The sequence below is a fragment of the Ixodes scapularis genome, unplaced genomic scaffold, assembly GCF_016920785.2.
Source record: "Ixodes scapularis isolate PalLabHiFi unplaced genomic scaffold, ASM1692078v2 PGA_scaffold0__279_contigs__length_252992795, whole genome shotgun sequence".
In the NCBI taxonomy this organism is placed as follows: domain Eukaryota; kingdom Metazoa; phylum Arthropoda; class Arachnida; order Ixodida; family Ixodidae; genus Ixodes; species Ixodes scapularis.
This window is the reverse complement of record NW_024609835.1, coordinates 65442419-65460380: the sequence shown is the minus strand read 5'-3', so window position 1 is coordinate 65460380 and position 17962 is coordinate 65442419. Positions and strand designations below refer to the sequence as shown.

The following is a 17962-nucleotide window of genomic DNA, read 5'->3' as shown; positions in this document are numbered from 1 at the left end:
AATTAGGAAAAGATAGAAAACGCCCCTCACCAAGTTTTTTTGCATAAAATTAAAAAAAGTGCGCTTTTTAGTTTATATTGTAACTTAGCAGCAGTTGCTTCTAGAGAGTATTATCTGAAAGTTTCCATCGTTTGATGGCGAACACGTCCTTGCCATTGCTGAACAGGCGCTCAACTGGTGCGCTGGAAGGAATTGTACGGGGGCAAACGCGGACTCAATATAAATGCCCTATATCCTTGGTAGTACTAGCAGATTGCTGGCTTTTTGACGGTTGCGCTGGATTCATAGAGTCGCTGGACATATTTCAGTTTGTACCCGGCAAGCCAGAAACAAACCCCGCGCAAACAGGAGTAAATTTTGCCTCGTATGTTGACACCACGCCGGAGTAGTAGCTCACATCAAAATACGAAACATGCGCAGTGCCCTCCACGTGTATTGTTGATTCACGGTTGATTCACCCGATCAAAAAGCGTTCGCGCAGAAAAAAAGAAAAACCGCAACATAAGTAGCGCTTCAAGATACTAAGATGACCCGATCAAAAAGCGTTCGCGCAGAAAAAAAGAAAAACCGCAACATAGGTAGCGCTTCAAGTTACTAAGATGCAAGTGTTCAGTCACAAAGTACAGCTCGTGCGTAAAGATAACTAGATTTTATTTGCATCAAATCTACACGTGCCTATATTCGGGTCGTGACTCGCGAGAAAGAACGTATTTACAAGTTTGTGCAAGGCCAACTTGACACTCGAAATGTCCGAAAAGACAATTTGGAAAGTGCAAGGAATATGTAGATTGTACTCGTTCAGTGATATATTATTCGTAAAACAACTGGAAAGTAACGACAAAAGTAACTTCGTTACTTTCATCGCTACCTCAGAAAACGTAATAGAACTACAGTTACAAGTTACATTTTTAAAAAGAACCTCGTTACAGTTACAAGTTACCAACGCGTTACAGTTACAGTAACGCGTTACTAGTAACGCGTTTCTGCCTAAGACTGGTATGAAGTACCTTTTCAAGTGCTTTAGAAAATACTGGCAATATAGAAATCGGTCTGTAATTACCCATAACATTTACACTTACATTTTTGTGTGGTACTGACACTTTTGCTATTTGAATTCGTTTAGAAAAAAAACACACCACTCATCAAAGAAAGATTAAATCTATGCGTTAGCACTTACGCTAATAAATGAACAACATAATTAACAGGCCTTACTTGTAAACTATCCACGTCACAAGCTCCACTTTTCTTAAGTTGTAAAATCATATTACCAGATTCTACAACCGGATCTAAAAAAATCGAGCTGCTGTTTCTATCATCAAAAACGCAATACTTTACAGTAACAATCCCGCCTCCATATTAAAAAAAAGCAGGTTAAAAGCGTTCGCAAAAAAAACAAAAAACATTCGGTTAGTTCAAAAGCGTTACGCACTATTTTATTAATTGAAAAAGATGAACGGTTTTGATTTAAAAGAGAATTTTAACTCCTTCCACGTGACGTCCGTATACATCCCTCTGCTGCCTTGAACACCTTGAAGTAGTAGCGTTCTTTAGCACGCCGTAAATTACCACAAATAAAAAAACTAGCTGTGACTAGTTATTTCAGAAAGCAATTTACAGGCTCTCTTGATTATTTCATTTATGCCAAGCGCCTACATATTAAGATGCAGCCGCCTGCGTTCACGGCAAAGAATATCCGGGACGTCCTCCGGTTGAACTTCCATGTCGCGGTGAACATTCAAAAGAGCTGAACCGAGCAGTTGCTCATTTGAAGTGGACGCTCTCAGGTATGTTTTCAAGCGTCGTAGTGAAGAAAAATTTAAAAAATGAGCTCTCGGCTTCTGCCGTTGTTACGGGCAGAGTCGCTAGGATCTTGAGGGGACGATCGATAACGTTCGGCAATAGGGCCTCCGGACAGAGGGCGACCGCCTGTAGCGCACACGTGACGGGCGTTTAACGTTTGTCCCTCTTGCATTTGGGTGCCCATATGAGCGGCTGACATTGGAGTTCAGGAAATAAAACCAGGCCTGAATGGAGCTCCCAAAACTCTTCAGCGCCGAGACCTGCCACGCTTTCAAAGATCTTGGCAGGCAGAAGCGACGAAAGTAATTTCAACGTACGCCGGTGCTTTTCCTATCCCCCATCTAACTTTGTGATCAAGTAATCCATAAAAGGAAGGAACACGGAACGCTTAAAATGTTCTTCCGCGCTTCCAGCGGGAATGTTAAAGCGGTGACTTTGCCGACTTGTTACTCGCGGTATCTAAATTTCGACTTCAGCTGTCTCGGCCATTTTAATGTCGGCTTGGAATATTGCCAAGTGTTTGTGCATAAACCCTTGCTCTAATTTCGTAATTTTGTTTGTGCGTCGCTATTAAATTTTTTATGACAGTATAGATATCTTTTTGTTTTGTCTGGCCGGCACGCGTTGGTAATGCAGTAGTACCTCAAAAAGCGGAGGGAGTTATGTGCTGTAAAAAAGCTTTCAAAGTCGGTGGGCCGCAACTACGGTAGAACAGTGAGCCACCATGCCCGTAATCCTGCAAATTAAGCCTGCTCCGTTTTGAAAAATGACAATGCAGCTTTACCCGTTTTATCTTAACAGCGCCTCCCTAACCTTTGTGCGAGCGTCCATATACCGCCGAGTTCACCCTCCTTCGTCATTTGGGGGGAGGGGGGGGGGGGGGCTAATAACGCGGGTGAACCCCTCCCGAAATAAAATCCTGGCTACGCCACTGGGAGGGGTCATTGTTTCCGTGGTCTTAGGGGGTGTCTGGTGCCAGTATCTATCAAAAACTTTGTGCACAGTATATCATGGAAATGTTTTGTTGCAAAGAAGTGTGTTCGAATGGCTACAGAAGTTATAAGAAGGATCCAGAAGTGTCAGCCACAAAGGAGCTGATGCCTGTGCCTGTCGACGACTGATGACGATATTGAGCGTGCTTGTGAGGCTTTCCAATGCAATAATTCATGACAGGTTTGGGTTTTGAAACATTTTGATCAAAATAAATTCTACAGGCATCAACAATTCTGAATCACTCTTGTATTCAAGTTTTTTGCTATTTTTTTCTTCAGTTTATAATTAACAGATTTCCTGCTCCCACCAGAGTGCATGGATGTTAGATTGTGCTTTGCCAGTTCTGAAGTGTGTTTTCTTTCTGTGAGCTACGTTTTTGTTTTAGACCAGTGATTTTTTTGGAATCTGTAACCTCCCTCCCTTAAGATAGTTGTAACCGCCATAGTGAGAGAAAAGGTCAGTATAGGCCTGTTACGCGCCTATAGAGGCTGCACATGCTTGAACCATTCTTTTAGCCTCGTTTTGGAAGGTGCGGAGACACATCCGCAGGGCACTGAAATGCTGAGGACTATCACGTGATCGTCATCGTCATCAAATCATCATCATCATCATCATCATTTATTATTCCTTGAAGGCCCAGGGGGCATTATACAAGGGAGTGAACACTTAAAAAAAAACAAGTAACAAAATATTCATCTACAAAAACACGCTGTAATCTAGTTATGGGTTAGAAAAAATTAGCTAATGGCTGCAGAAAATTTCTTAGTATCAGATAAGGAAACAATTACGTCAGGCAGTGAGTTCCAGTCGTCAATGGCCAACGGTAAAGTAGACATTTGGTGAGTGACGGTTGACGGTGAAATCGGACGGAGTTTACAAGAATGGTCGAGACGAGGGAAATTGCGGTAAGGAGGTGATAACAAACTTTGTCTGAGATGAGTGTTATAATAAAAGATCCGATGAAGAAGGGAAAGACGAGACACCCTGCGGTGGTGAGAAAGAGTGTCAAGGTTAGCTGATTGGCGAAGTCCTGATATGCTTGCGTAAGGGGAATAGTCGGAATAAATAAAACGGAGGGCCCTGCTTTGAACGGATTCCAGGTTGTTAGTTAAATATGCCTGCCGCGGTGACCATATGGAAGAAGCGAATTCTAGTTTAGTTCTGACCAAGGTAGTATAAGCTAGTTGTTTTACGGGGGATGTAGCTTGTCTGAGGTTACGGCGAAGAAATCCGAGAGTGCGGTTAGCATCGGCGATGACAGTTGTTATATGAGTGGTCCATGACAGGTCAGATGTCAGATGAATTCCTAGATATTTATACGATGAACAAGCAGTTACTGGGATGCCAGAAAGGTGGTAAGAGGAGGATAGAACATCTGAACTGCGTGAAAAAGATAGCGATTTACATTTATTATAGTTTAAAGCCATTTGCCATTTATGACACCACTGAATTATAAGTTGGAGATCGTTTTGCAAGGTTAGCTGATCGTGGCGTGAATGAATGGGTCTATATATGAGACAGTCATCGGCGAACAAACGTACTTCAGAAGTGATGCCATGGTGGAGATCATTAATGTAGATTAAAAAAAGAAGAGGGCCAAGAACGCTTCCCTGAGGGACGCCAGACGTTACTGTGCTTGTGGTAGATTTTATATTCTTAATAGAAGTGTACTGTGTGCGATTAGTAAGGAGTTCAGAAATCCAATTGACTACTGAGGGGTGAAGATTAATATTTCTTAGTTTCATTAAAAGACGTTGATGAGGGACCCTGTCAAGTGCTTTGGAGAAGTCAATATAGATGGCGTCAGTCTCAACATTGAAATCGAAATTTGAGTAAACGTCAGTTAGAAATGCTGTTAGCTGAGTTTCGCATGAGTAGGACTTGCGAAATCCGTGCTGGTGCTTGAAAAGAAGGTCATGAGAGTCTAGAAAGTTCATTATGTTAGAATAGAGAATGTGCTCCAAGAGTTTGCATGAAACGGGGGTGAGCGAGATGGGACGATAGTTGCTGATTTCTTGGCGATCGCCTGTTTTATGAACGGGTATGACGTTAGCAACTTTCCAATCTGATGGTACTTCAGAGAGTTTAAGAGATTGAGAGATTATGTTGCAGAGGAACGTGGAAGAAATGTGTTTAGTGTTTATTAATACCTTAGAGTTAATTTGGTCATCTCCGGAGCTGGAGGACACCTTTAGTTGATCTATAGCCTTAAGTACTCCAGTACGGTCAATCACGATAGGATCCACGAGAGGGTGAGTGGATTGGCACGAGTCGGGAATATTTAGTAAGTCCTCCTTAGTAAAGATTGAGCATAAGAAATTGTTAATAGCAAGAGCGCCGTGTTTATCAGAAAGCGGAAGTCCATCGTCATCTACAAATTGCAAAGGAAGTGAAAGTGCCGGATTGATTATTTTCCAAAACTTCTTTGGTTTCGTGGTTAGTATTTTGGGGAGGTCGATACTATAGAATTTGGTTTTGGCGTGATTTATTGCTGATTTATAAGCCCTAGCGCATTCGTAGTAGGCGTTCCAAGAAGCCGTAGTGTTGACAGCCTTAGTCCGCTTATAGAGTCTTTTTTTCCTATTGGATTGACTATGAATTGTTTTATTGTACCAAGGGTTAGTGTTATCAGATATAATACGGGTCAGTGGAATAAAGCGTTCGATTAAGTAGATCATTTTATCTTTGAATAGAGTCCAGTTTTCATTAACCGTTCTTTCCCAGAAGTTAACTGAGAAAGTATGATAAAAATCTTCGAGGTTCGAGTTGATTGATGCGTAATCAGCTCTCACGTAATTGCGAATGAATTTGCAGTAATGTGATCTACGAGGAGCAGAGAGAGAGAGTTAAATCGATGACGAGATGGTCACTAATGCCGGGTAAGTATGTAATGTTACTGAAGAGTTAGGGGTCTTGGCTTAAGCATAAGTCGAGTATATTGCTACAGTGATTAGTAATCCTAGTAGGCTGAGTGATAACATTTGAAAAGTTGAAATCTAAACAAAAGTCTATAAATTCTTGAGACAATGCGCAACTAGAAGAGAGGGCAGACCAGTCAATGTTCCGGTAATTGAAATCACCAAAGAGAGTAACAAAGGCGTTAGGGTATTTAGTTGTGATTTTAGAAAGACACTTTTATAGCTTGTTAACAAATGTTTTATCACTATCTGGCGGTCTGTAGCACACAGCCACTATTACGGGGGGGCGTCGTAGCGACGTACACACATACAACTTCCAAGCCCGTAAGAATCGGTATAACGCGGGACGGAATTTGATTTTTTATAGCTAAAAGCACACCTCCCCCCCCCCCCCCCCTTCTAGCGGATCTATCTCACCTATACACACGAAAATTTGGACACAAAGGAAAAAGTTCAGCATCTGATATATCGGGGCCTAGCCACGTCTCGGTAAGCACAAGGAAATCTGCGTTGCATGCTTCAACCAAGGAAATCACATCATCTCTTTTTGGTATCAAGGTTCTAATGTTAGTAAATAAAATAGAATGATAAGAAGGTTTGTTACAGATATCACGGCGTTTTGCAGGTTGATTGGGTGACGAAAAACGAAATGAACGCTGGCATTGCTATGCACTTTTTTCCTTCACGGTGCCAAGAGCGGCGTCATATACATAACACTTATTATCTAAAAACAGCTTATCGTGACGCAGCTTGTAAGTCGTGCCTTTAGGCTTGGCAAAATCCAGAAGGTGACGGCGTGCAAGACGGACAGAAATGGGAAAATCTTCACTGATGGCTATACGTGTCCCTTTGAGCTTAAATGCCGACGATAGAATGCCCTCTTTATCCTTAAATGATGAAAACTTCACAATTATAGGACGACATTTCTGTGGATTGAACGCTCCCAAGCGGTGCGCTCTTTCAATTTTGCTTGATTCGATATTCACGCCTAGGTTTCTGGAACACAGGCCGGTTACCAAGCCCTCGGACTGGGCCCACGTTTCCCTATCGGTGTCAGTGACGCCAAAAAATAGAAGGTTGTTACGACGGGATCTGCCCTCCGCGTCGTCAGAACGAGTTTTCAGCTGTGAAAGTTCGTTTAGAGCTGTAGTAAGCTGAGGTTCGGTAGGTGTGGCGCTACCGATTTCCTTCTGCTTTAGTAAGTCGAGTTCAGTTGTTAGGTTGTTAACACGTTCTTCTAGAGCGGAAGCAGATTTTTCGCTTTCTATATTTTTCGGCGTTAGTAGGTTTATTTCTTGTTGCAGAAGGGCAAGGCTACTCTGAAGTTTCGCGACCGTCTGCACAAGCGCAAGAAATTCATCCTCTTGTTGCTTGCTCATAGGGCCTGGGTTCTTCTCTACATCCCCAGACAACAAAAGCAACAAAGCTCTAAAAGATTCAATAAAAGCTCCGGGGCATGAAAGCACAAGTAGGCAAGCATAATTCGACCTAAAACAGTGGCAAGGTTTACGACTACTGGCAAGGTTTACGACTACATAGTCAATCATTGGTCTTAGACACTGCTGTAGCGACAAAGATTTCTATCTAATGACCTAACGTGCCTCCGGACAGCACTGAAGTGCTAAAAACTATTACGGGATGGTCGTTATCCTTAGGTTGTAGTCAATCATTGGTTTTAGATGGTGTACTACAACAAAGTTTTCTATTTCGTGACCCAACTTGCCTCCAGACGGCGCTGAAGTGCTGAGAACTACCACGGGATGGTCGTCATCCTCCGATTGCAGTGAATCATTGGTCTTAGACAATGCTATTGCGACAAAGATTTCTATCTGGTGACCCAACGTGCCTCCGGACAGCACTGAAGTGCTAGAAACTACCACGGGATGGTCGAGTCCTCAGGTTGTAGTCAATCATTGGTCTTAGATGCTGCTACTACAGCAAAGTTTTTCATTTCGTGACCCAACTTGCCTCCAGACAGCACTGAAGTGCTGAAAACTACCACAAGATGGTCGTCATCCTCCGATTGTAGTCAGTCATTGGTCTTAGACGGTACTATTACGACAGAGTTGTCTATTTCGTGACCCAACTTGCCTCCAGATGGCACTGAAGTGCTGAGAATTACCACGCGATGGGCGTCGTCCTCAGATTGTAGTCAATCATTGGCCTTAGACGGTACTTTTACAACAGAGCTTTCTATCTGGTGACCAAACGTGCCTCCAGACGGCACTGAAGTGCTGAGAATTACCACGGGATGGTCGTCGTCCTCAGATTGTAGTCAATCACTGAACTTAGACGGTACTTTTACAACACAATTTTCTATATGGTGACCCAACTTGCCTCCAGACGGCACTGAAGTGCTGAGAATTACCACGGAATAGTTGTCGTCCTCAGATTGTAGTCAATCATTGGCCTTAGACGGTACTTTTACAACAGAGCTTTCTATCTGGTGACCAAACGTGCCTCCAGATAGCACTGAAGTGCTGAGAATTACCACGCGATGGGCGTCGTTCTCAGATTGTAGTCAATCATTGGTCTTACACGGTACTTTTACAACAGAGCTTTCTATCTGGTGACCAAACGTGCCTCCAGACGGCACTGAAGTGCTGAGAATTACCACGGGATGGTCGTCGTCCTCAGATTGTAGTCAATCACTGAACTTAGACGGTACTTTTACAACACAACTTTCTATCTCGTGACCCAACTTGCCTCCAGACGGCACTGAAGTGCTGAGAATTACCACGGAATAGTTGTCGTCCTCAGATTGTAGTCAATCATTGGCCTTAGACGGTACTTTTACAACAGAGCTTTCTATCTGGTGACCAAACGTGCCTCCAGATAGCACTGAAGTGCTGAGAATTACCACGCGATGGGCGTCGTTCTCAGATTGTAGTCAATCATTGGTCTTAGACGGTACTTTTACAACAGAGCTTTCTATCTGGTGACCAAACGTGCCTCCAGACGGCACTGAAGTGCTGAGAATTACCACGGGATGGTCGTCGTCCTCAGATTGTAGTCAATCACTGAACTTAGACGGTACTTTTACAACACCCCAGTCGAAAATTCTCATTAGATTCCAATTGGAATTTCCAATTGGTACCAGTTAGGTTTTCGGACAACCAATTGGTCACTGTATGGCAACCAACAGGAACCATTTGAAACCCATTAAGTTTCCAACTGGAAATTTTTTTCCAACTGGTGAGACCCATTGGCCAGTGTGCTTCCAATTGGAACCCATTAAAACCGAGTGGTTCCAATTAAAACCAGTTAGAATTCCAATTGGATCTAATGATAATTTTTAGCTGGGACAACTTTCTATCTGGTGACCCAACTTGCCTCCAGACGGCACTGAAGAGCTGAGAATTACCACGGGATGGTCGTCGTCCTCAAATTGTAGTCAATCATTGATCTTAGACGGTATTTTACAACACAGCTTTCTATTTGGTGACCCAACTTGCCTCCAGACGGCACTGAAGTGCTGAGAATTACCACTTGATGGTCGTCGTCCTCAGATTGTAGTCAATCATTGGTCTTAGACGGTACTTTTACAACACAACTTTCTATCTGGTGACCCAACTTGCCTCCAGACGGCACTGAAGTGCTGAGACTTACCACGAAATGGTCGTGGGCCTCAGATTGTAGTCAATCATTGGCCTTAGACGGTACTTTTACAACAGAGCTTTCTATCTGGTGACCCAACTTGCCTCCAGACGGCACTGAAGAGCTGAGAATTACCACGAAATGGTCGTGGGCCTCAGATTGTAGTCAATCATTGGTCTTAGACGGTACTTTTACAACAGAGCTTTCTATCTGGTGACCCAACTTGCCTCCAGACGTCACTGAAGTGCTGAGAATTACCACGGGATGGTCGTCGTCCTCAAATTGTAGTCAATCATTGATCTTAGACGGTATTTTACAACACAGCTTTCTATTTGGTGACCCAACTTGCCTCCAGACGGCACTGAAGTGCTGAGAATTACCACTTGATGGTCGTCGTCCTCAGATTGTAGTCAATCATTGGTCTTAGACGGTACTTTTACAACACAGCTTTCTATCTGGTGACCCAACTTGCCTCCAGACGGCACTGAAGTGCTGAGAATTACCACGGAATAGTTGTCGTCCTCAGATTGTAGTCAATCATTGGCCTTAGACGGTACTTTTACAACAGAGCTTTCTATCTGGTGACCAAACGTGCCTCCAGATAGCACTGAAGTGCTGAGAATTACCACGCGATGGGCGTCGTCCTCAGATTGTAGTCAATCATTGGTCTTAGACGGTACTTTTACAACAGAGCTTTCTATCTGGTGACCAAACGTGCCTCCAGACGGCACTGAAGTGCTGAGAATTACCACGGGATGGTCGTCGTCCTCAGATTGTAGTCAATCACTGAACTTAGACGGTACTTTTACAACAGAGCTTTCTATCTGGTGACTCAACTTGCCTCCAGACGGCACTGAAGTGCTGAGAATTACCACGGGATGGTCGTCGTCCTCAAATTGTAGTCAATCACTGAACTTAGACGGTACTTTTACAACAGAGCTTTCTATCTGGTGACCCAACTTGCCTCCAGACGGCACTGAAGTGCTGAGAATTACCACGGGATGGTCGTCGTCCTCAGATTGTAGTCAATCACTGAACTTAGACGGTACTTTTACAACAGAGCTTTCTATCTGGTGACCCAACTTGCCTCCAGACGGCACTGAAGAGCTGAGAATTACCACGAAATGGTCGTGGGCCTCAGATTGTAGTCAATCATTGGTCTTAGACGGTACTTTTACAACAGAGCTTTCTATCTGGTGACCCAACTTGCCTCCAGACGTCACTGAAGTGCTGAGAATTACCACGGGATGGTCGTCGTCCTCAAATTGTAGTCAATCATTGATCTTAGACGGTATTTTACAACACAGCTTTCTATTTGGTGACCCAACTTGCCTCCAGACGGCACTGAAGTGCTGAGAATTACCACTTGATGGTCGTCGTCCTCAGATTGTAGTCAATCATTGGTCTTAGACGGTACTTTTACAACACAGCTTTCTATCTGGTGACCCAACTTGCCTCCAGACGGCACTGAAGTGCTGAGAATTACCACGGAATAGTTGTCGTCCTCAGATTGTAGTCAATCATTGGCCTTAGACGGTACTTTTACAACAGAGCTTTCTATCTGGTGGCCAAACGTGCCTCCAGATAGCACTGAAGTGCTGAGAATTACCACGCGATGGGCGTCGTCCTCAGATTGTAGTCAATCATTGGTCTTAGACGGTACTTTTACAACAGAGCTTTCTATCTGGTGACCAAACGTGCCTCCAGACGGCACTGAAGTGCTGAGAATTACCACGGGATGGTCGTCGTCCTCAGATTGTAGTCAATCACTGAACTTAGACGGTACTTTTACAACAGAGCTTTCTATCTGGTGACCCAACTTGCCTCCAGACGGCACTGAAGTGCTGAGAATTACCACGGGATGGTCGTCGTCCTCAAATTGTAGTCAATCATTGATCTTAGACGGTATTTTACAACACAGCTTTCTATTTGGTGACCCAACTTGCCTCCAGACGGCACTGAAGTGCTGAGAATTACCACTTGATGGTCGTCGTCCTCAGATTGTAGTCAATCATTGGTCTTAGACGGTACTTTTACAACACAGCTTTCTATCTGGTGACCCAACTTGCCTCCAGACGGCACTGAAGTGCTGAGAATTACCACGGAATAGTTGTCGTCCTCAGATTGTAGTCAATCATTGGCCTTATACGGTACTTTTACAACAGAGCTTTCTATCTGGTGACCAAACGTGCCTCCAGATAGCACTGAAGTGCTGAGAATTACCACGCGATGGGCGTCGTCCTCAGATTGTAGTCAATCATTGGTCTTAGACGGTACTTTTACAACAGAGCTTTCTATCTGGTGACCAAACGTGCCTCCAGACGGCACTGAAGTGCTGAGAATTACCACGGGATGGTCGTCGTCCTCAGATTGTAGTCAATCACTGAACTTAGACGGTACTTTTACAACACAACTTTCTATCTGGTGACCCAACTTGCCTCCAGACAGCACTGAAGAGCTGAGAATTACCACGAAATGGTCGTGGGCCTCAGATTGTAGTCAATCATTGGTCTTAGACGGTACTTTTACAACAGAGCTTTCTATCTGGTGACCCAACTTGCCTCCAGACGTCACTGAAGTGCTGAGAATTACCACGGGATGGTCGTCGTCCTCAAATTGTAGTCAATCATTGATCTTAGACGGTATTTTACAACACAGCTTTCTATTTGGTGACCCAACTTGCCTCCAGACGGCACTGAAGTGCTGAGAATTACCACTTGATGGTCGTCGTCCTCAGATTGTAGTCAATCATTGGTCTTAGACGGTACTTTTACAACACAACTTTCTATCTGGTGACCCAACTTGCCTCCAGACGGCACTGAAGTGCTGAGAATTACCACGGAATAGTTGTCGTCCTCAGATTGTAGTCAATCATTGGCCTTAGACGGTACTTTTACAACACATATTTCTATCTGGTGACCCAACTTGCCTCCAGAAGGCACTAAACTGCTGAGAACTACCACGGGATGGTCATCGTCCACGGATTGTAGATTGATCTTTGAAATAAAAAATGTGATCACTTAAAATTATTCAAGACTATTTACACATGAAAATGCAGTCCTAACATGGTGCAAACACACAGATGCTTAAGGAACTAGATCATGTAAAGTTTACTGAAAGGACAGACATACGGGTACTTGAATTCTTATTACAGGTGCAACACTGATATAAAGCACATTCAAGTTTCACAAGGTGATATCTCACGGAGCTTAGGTGTTTCTGATATTTGGTGGCTTAGCCTGAATTGCCCTTTTCCATAATGGCACTATACTGAATTTGTACGAGCTGCATTATTTGCAGGACTTGCTACTCACGGTAAAAATTAAGTGAACAAAGCTTAGAGACAGCTAACCAGGGCCGTGGAAAAATAAATTCATGAGGCTATTCAACGATAGCTGTTAAACAAAAAAACTGCTGAAAAACGTGTTAGGGGTAGTTAGCTTATATTTCAATGTATTGGGTGACTATGACTGATCAAGCAATATGTGGTAAGCGAGACCTTCAGTGTCATTAAGAAAATAGCCTGATAAGTAGAATTTCAATTGTGTAGTTCATACAACTCACTTCAATAGTGTGCAATAGGACAGACCATCAAGGGAAGCTTACAATCATAATTGTTGATATAAGTGTCTGTACCTTTTGTGGACAATCGATTATCTTTATTTACATATGCACTAACCAGATACATATTTCCATAGGTCAACAAATGTGTTTTTATGAAATGGTAACATCAGTGAGTTGGTAATTCACATATAAAGGCGAACAGTGAGAAAGACAAATACAAGGGTAAAAAACAGAACATGGTGTTTCGAATAAAAGGCGATTCGTTATGTATAAAGGCATAAGAATGAGCAACAACAAGAACTTTATTCCGACTAGTTCAAACCACCTTTTGACATGACATATTGTGGAGATTTTCAAGTTCATAATCTAATGGTATATTCGGCTGGTCGTTTTTCGGCCCCTTGGAGCGCTCTGAAAAGCCGGTGTGCATTCGGCTTGTCGATGCCAGGCGCTCCAAGTATATTCGCCTGGTTCTTTCGGAGCGCTCTCGATGCTTCGACTCTCGCCGGCCTCCGAATCGGAGCGGTTTGAGGCGCTCTGACTTGGAAGTGGGAGCGCGCGAGAGATCTGGCTGCCGACCGGTCACGTGACTCCAGCCATTCCGCCATTTTGCTTTTGTGTTGGAAGCGGACGGCGAGAACGCAGCTACTCCGCAAAAAGAGGGCTGCGAAAAACAGCCGTCAGTCTCGACGCCGTCACCGTTGTGTTGTGCTCCCCGAATTGAGGTGAAATGTCGTTGAAACGAAGACGTTTAATGTTAGTGGTGGCACCGCCAGTGCTGCTGGCGAAGCTAGCAGACAGCGACAACACCAGGAGCTCGGACTACGACGACGAGGACCGTGTTTGCGAAGCGAAGTTTGCCGAGTTGTTTGACGCACCTTGTACCTAACGTTGCCTTGTATCAACGTTGCCTTGTACGGTGCCCAAGGTCAAGGCCTATGTTTTTATAGTGCGAACCTACTCGGACAAAGCGGTAAGTACAAAAGTACGAGAGTTTTCAAGCTGTAATGTTTCTTTTTTTGATAGTTTCGCAGGAACTTCCGCTTGGCACGGCTGGCTTGCGATGACCTTATCAGCGTCCGCGTTGACGGTTGCCATTTTTCAAGGATATTCCGGATGGATGGATCACTGAATACTGCTCAACTTTTTAAATCCAAAGAGCAAAAGTTCCGCTAGAGGGTGGCTCGCGCCGTCCTCTAGTGGCGCACGCCACCCTTTATCCGCTCGGCTTGCCGCTCTGGAAAGGTGAGGAGCGTTCGGCTGGGCGCGCCGATTCTCTCGCTCCGATGTGGAGGCGCTCCGGGATCTGGTAGCTACGACTCAGATGATTGGAGTGCTCGAAAGTGACCACCGAATACACCATAAGAGATTCAGTGACCGAAAATGCTCAAAAAGTTTCCCGATTGTGAATGTTTTAGCTTGTTTCCTGTACGCCAACAGCCTAGCTTCCGCCTCTCCCCTTTTTGTAGTTTGCCATAAATGCAGTCAAGCTCATAAAGACGTCACAGGGAAAAGTCTGGTGTAATTTTTTTGTGTATTCTTTTGATTATATGCTAACCAAACGACTTGGCTTGGAGTTATTGGTTTGGGGGTCCCAAGGCTGCTCAAACAGCTCACCTTGGTTGCTGTTTTCAGGATATTGGCGTGCTGGGGCATACATAAAGTTGACAACTAACTTGTGCCTCCGGAGGGACACATCGAGTAAAAATTTCACTTTCTCTTCTTTTTTTTCTGAACTCGACAGTGTGAAATTGAAGTCCGTTTGAGGCTGCAGCGGAGGTTTACCGACAGTACAGTGCAGTTCTGTCACCTTGCTAATATCAGCGAGTACGGTCGATGCACGGACCTCGCGACCTGATCTCTCGACGACTTCTATTCGACGATTTCCGGGCATTTTCGCTGCTGCCGTGGCGAGTTTGTCACTGTTTTGAACTTTATAGGTTTTAGGCATGACTTCATTTTAGTAGTCATGTTACCTGCCTACTTATTCTCGATGATGTTTTGTCTTCAGCGATATAGCGAGTATAGAGCGCCCTTCTCGTGTTCGGTGAAATTCAGGGCCCCCTATGGCTAATTATCTCAAAATGTGAGCACGAAAACTACTGTCACTGTCAAAATATTCTGTTATCAACCGGTATTAAACACACAATCACAGATTTAAAGAGCATTTGTGTTTATTTAAAGCTTTGATTCTGTTTTTTGAAAGTTAGGTGAAATAAATGATTGAATTTGGAGACCTTTAATTCGTTACTCACCGAAGAAATACAGCGAAAAGCAGACCCCCATGACGGGTACCACGGCAGTTTTTTTTTTTTTACATCACGTGATTCCTTTTTGCCAACCGTATTTGTCCCTCTGAGCGTTCCCTAGTTCGCTCTGTTTGTCCCTAGATTCCCTACTCAAATCCAGCGTTTAGCTAGGGGGGCGTCCGTAAACTCGGCTTAGTGTTGGCGCAACCAGAATTTAAACCCGTGCATATCAGAGCTCGGTGTCGGGCGCTAAGCCGACTTAGGAAAGAGCCGTTTTGGGTTAAGGTAAGCGGCGTTGGTGCAACCGGCCCTGAGAAACTCTTTCGTTGGGGTTTGATCATTGGAAAATGAATATCAATATCTCAAAATAAAACTCATGACAATCGCTACAAAAACGTCCATCGTAACATTCAACGACGCAATAAGCAATCTATCCATTGAGAAAGTAAATATTTACAAATACCTAGGAGTCATTTTTAACTTCAAACTATATTGGCAAGACCATGTAAATTACATGGCTAGCAAATCTAGAAAGACATCAAACTTTACGAGAAATTTTTTTTTATTGGGCTCCTCCAGACGTTCACTTACTTGCTTACAATAAATATATACGGCCCAAGCTTGAATATGCACCTATCATACAGAATTCTTCACAAAACCATACACTCTTAAAAAAAAAAAAAAAATGCGCGTCTGCTTTTTCGCACAACACTCGGAATGCCAATCACGGCAACTTACAGAGGCATTTCAGCGAATGACGCATCGTCATTCTCTGAAATGCCTCCGTAAGTTGTCGTGATTGGCTCTCCAAGTGTTGTGCGGGAAAGCAGACGCATGGGCATTTTCTAGAGTGTATAATTAAAAATATTTAACCAATCCAAAAACAAGGTCGTTAGATTTATTTTTAAAGATTCTTATCGATACACGAGTGTACCCCAGCTGTAAAGTGAAGCCGCTTTACCACTCCTATCTTCCAGAAGAAAACCATTCGGTACTAAACTTTCTCCATAACATCTATTATAACAATCAACTTCTGGGTCTTGACCTTCTCAAGCTGCCTGTAATGTTACCAGTGAATGCGACCGGCTCGAGTTATCGAGTGGGCGCTGCCGCCTCGAGATTCACGGGGTTTCTTGTCAGCCGGCGGCCGCAGGCGCCGCTGAGTCACAGTCCAAGCCCACGACGGGTTGACTAACGATAACCTAGTATCCTAGAAATATCGCAGCCTGTTGGCAGGCGCTCAGCGGTATATATGTAAGGATAACGAATAAAGAGGGGGCTGTTTGTGTTTGTCTTAGGAGCGTGACTCTCTTTGGCGTCCTTGGCCCGAGCCGGGGCGTAACGCTACACCGCCACATCGTATTTTTCATAGATTAGATCGCCAAAATAAAATATTACTACGAGCAACTCGCACTAAACTTTTCCTAACATCTCCGTCACAGTTGGCAGCAAACGATTGGAGCAAACTACCTGCCGATGTTATAGTTCTTAAAAACTTTGACGAATTTAAATATGCGCGCGCTTTGTACTATGTGAACTGATTTGTATGTTCGTGTGTCACGGTTACCCTTATTTTTATTTCTGTACTTTTCCAGAGTGTTCTTTACGCGTATGTTTATGTGCCACGTGTTTTCTTTATGTTTAGTTTTCTACTTTTACCTGAGTGTTTTGTACGTATTTTTACACTCGTTCACGTTTTGGCTTACTTTCGGGCTGTTAAAGTCCCCCCCCCCCCCCCCCCCTGTATGCCGCTTGTGAGGTATGAATAAAAACAAAATGAAAATAATATATTTTTTTTTTGTATTTTCACTCAAGTACATTTCTGAGCAATAAAAGTGAGATAATTGCTTGTGTTCCTCATTATCTGAGGATTTTTAAAAACTAACGGAGAGAAAACTAGTGTTTGTTTTATAATCATTCCAATTACGCACTGAAAAAAACCTAGATACTCCAATAACAAAGAGACAAAAAAAAAATATCAGTACCTGCATTTGTCACTTCCCACATTGAATTTGACAGAAATGAACAATAAATAATAGAAACTTGGAAAGGAGAGCGTGCTCGTAATAATAATATAATATAAAATTTAAATTGACAGAAATAGAGATGCGGATGGCATCCGTCAAGGAATGGATAAACGGTACACCAATACTTTCACAATTGCATTCATTTTCTTTCCTATCACAAAGAGTATCAACTAATATATACAAATAGGTACTAATCGTGGCAACAATATTTCGAAGGAATATTTGTACATCGGTAAAGGTGTGCACAACTGTTAAAATATGCCCAATGCACACGACACAACATCCCACTAACGGAGTTTCCGACCAAATTTGACAAATCTAAAAACAAAAAACAAAAAAAACAGCAACCTGGAACAAAGTTTAGAAGCAGTAAAATGTGTTAAACATTTTAAAGCAGGTTCGTAACTTGCTTACTTCTTTCAGTGTCTCTGATGGAACAAATTGCCGATTTATGCTACGTTAAGAATAGCACATAAATTAATTAAATATTTCAGATGTACCTTAAAGATAGTTGCACAACTACCCTGACATTGCTGGAAAAGGGGGGGGGGGGGGGCGGGAAGTATTACTTAGTTTGAAGTTTACATGCTAAGAACAGAATAGTGGATACATGTCGGGGAAACTAAAAGCTTAACTAATTTTCGATAATTTCGCAGATATGTATGAAATGTTATTTTACCTCAGTTGTTTGGAGGTTTTGATGAGTTCATCGTATTGCGCTGAGCTCAGTACGTCAATGTGTCAAAAGTTAGAAGAAGCTATTGGTAGGGTACACGGTAAACGCACGTGTCTAGCGGTGATGCAAAATCGCCAC

General features: G+C 43.3%; 1 protein-coding gene across 1 annotated transcript; it reads right to left on the bottom strand.

Moving 5' to 3' along the window:
* Nucleotides 1–6376: 6376 nt before the first annotated feature.
* On the bottom strand, nucleotides 6377–17112 carry LOC121836836. Its single transcript, XM_042292097.1, has 2 exons — nucleotides 17107–17112; nucleotides 6377–7273 (listed from the first exon to the last, which is right to left on the bottom strand). Exons 1-2 carry the CDS (start codon nucleotides 17110–17112, stop codon nucleotides 6377–6379), a joined length of 903 nt encoding a protein of 300 aa, XP_042148031.1.
* Nucleotides 17113–17962: the final 850 nt, after the last annotated feature.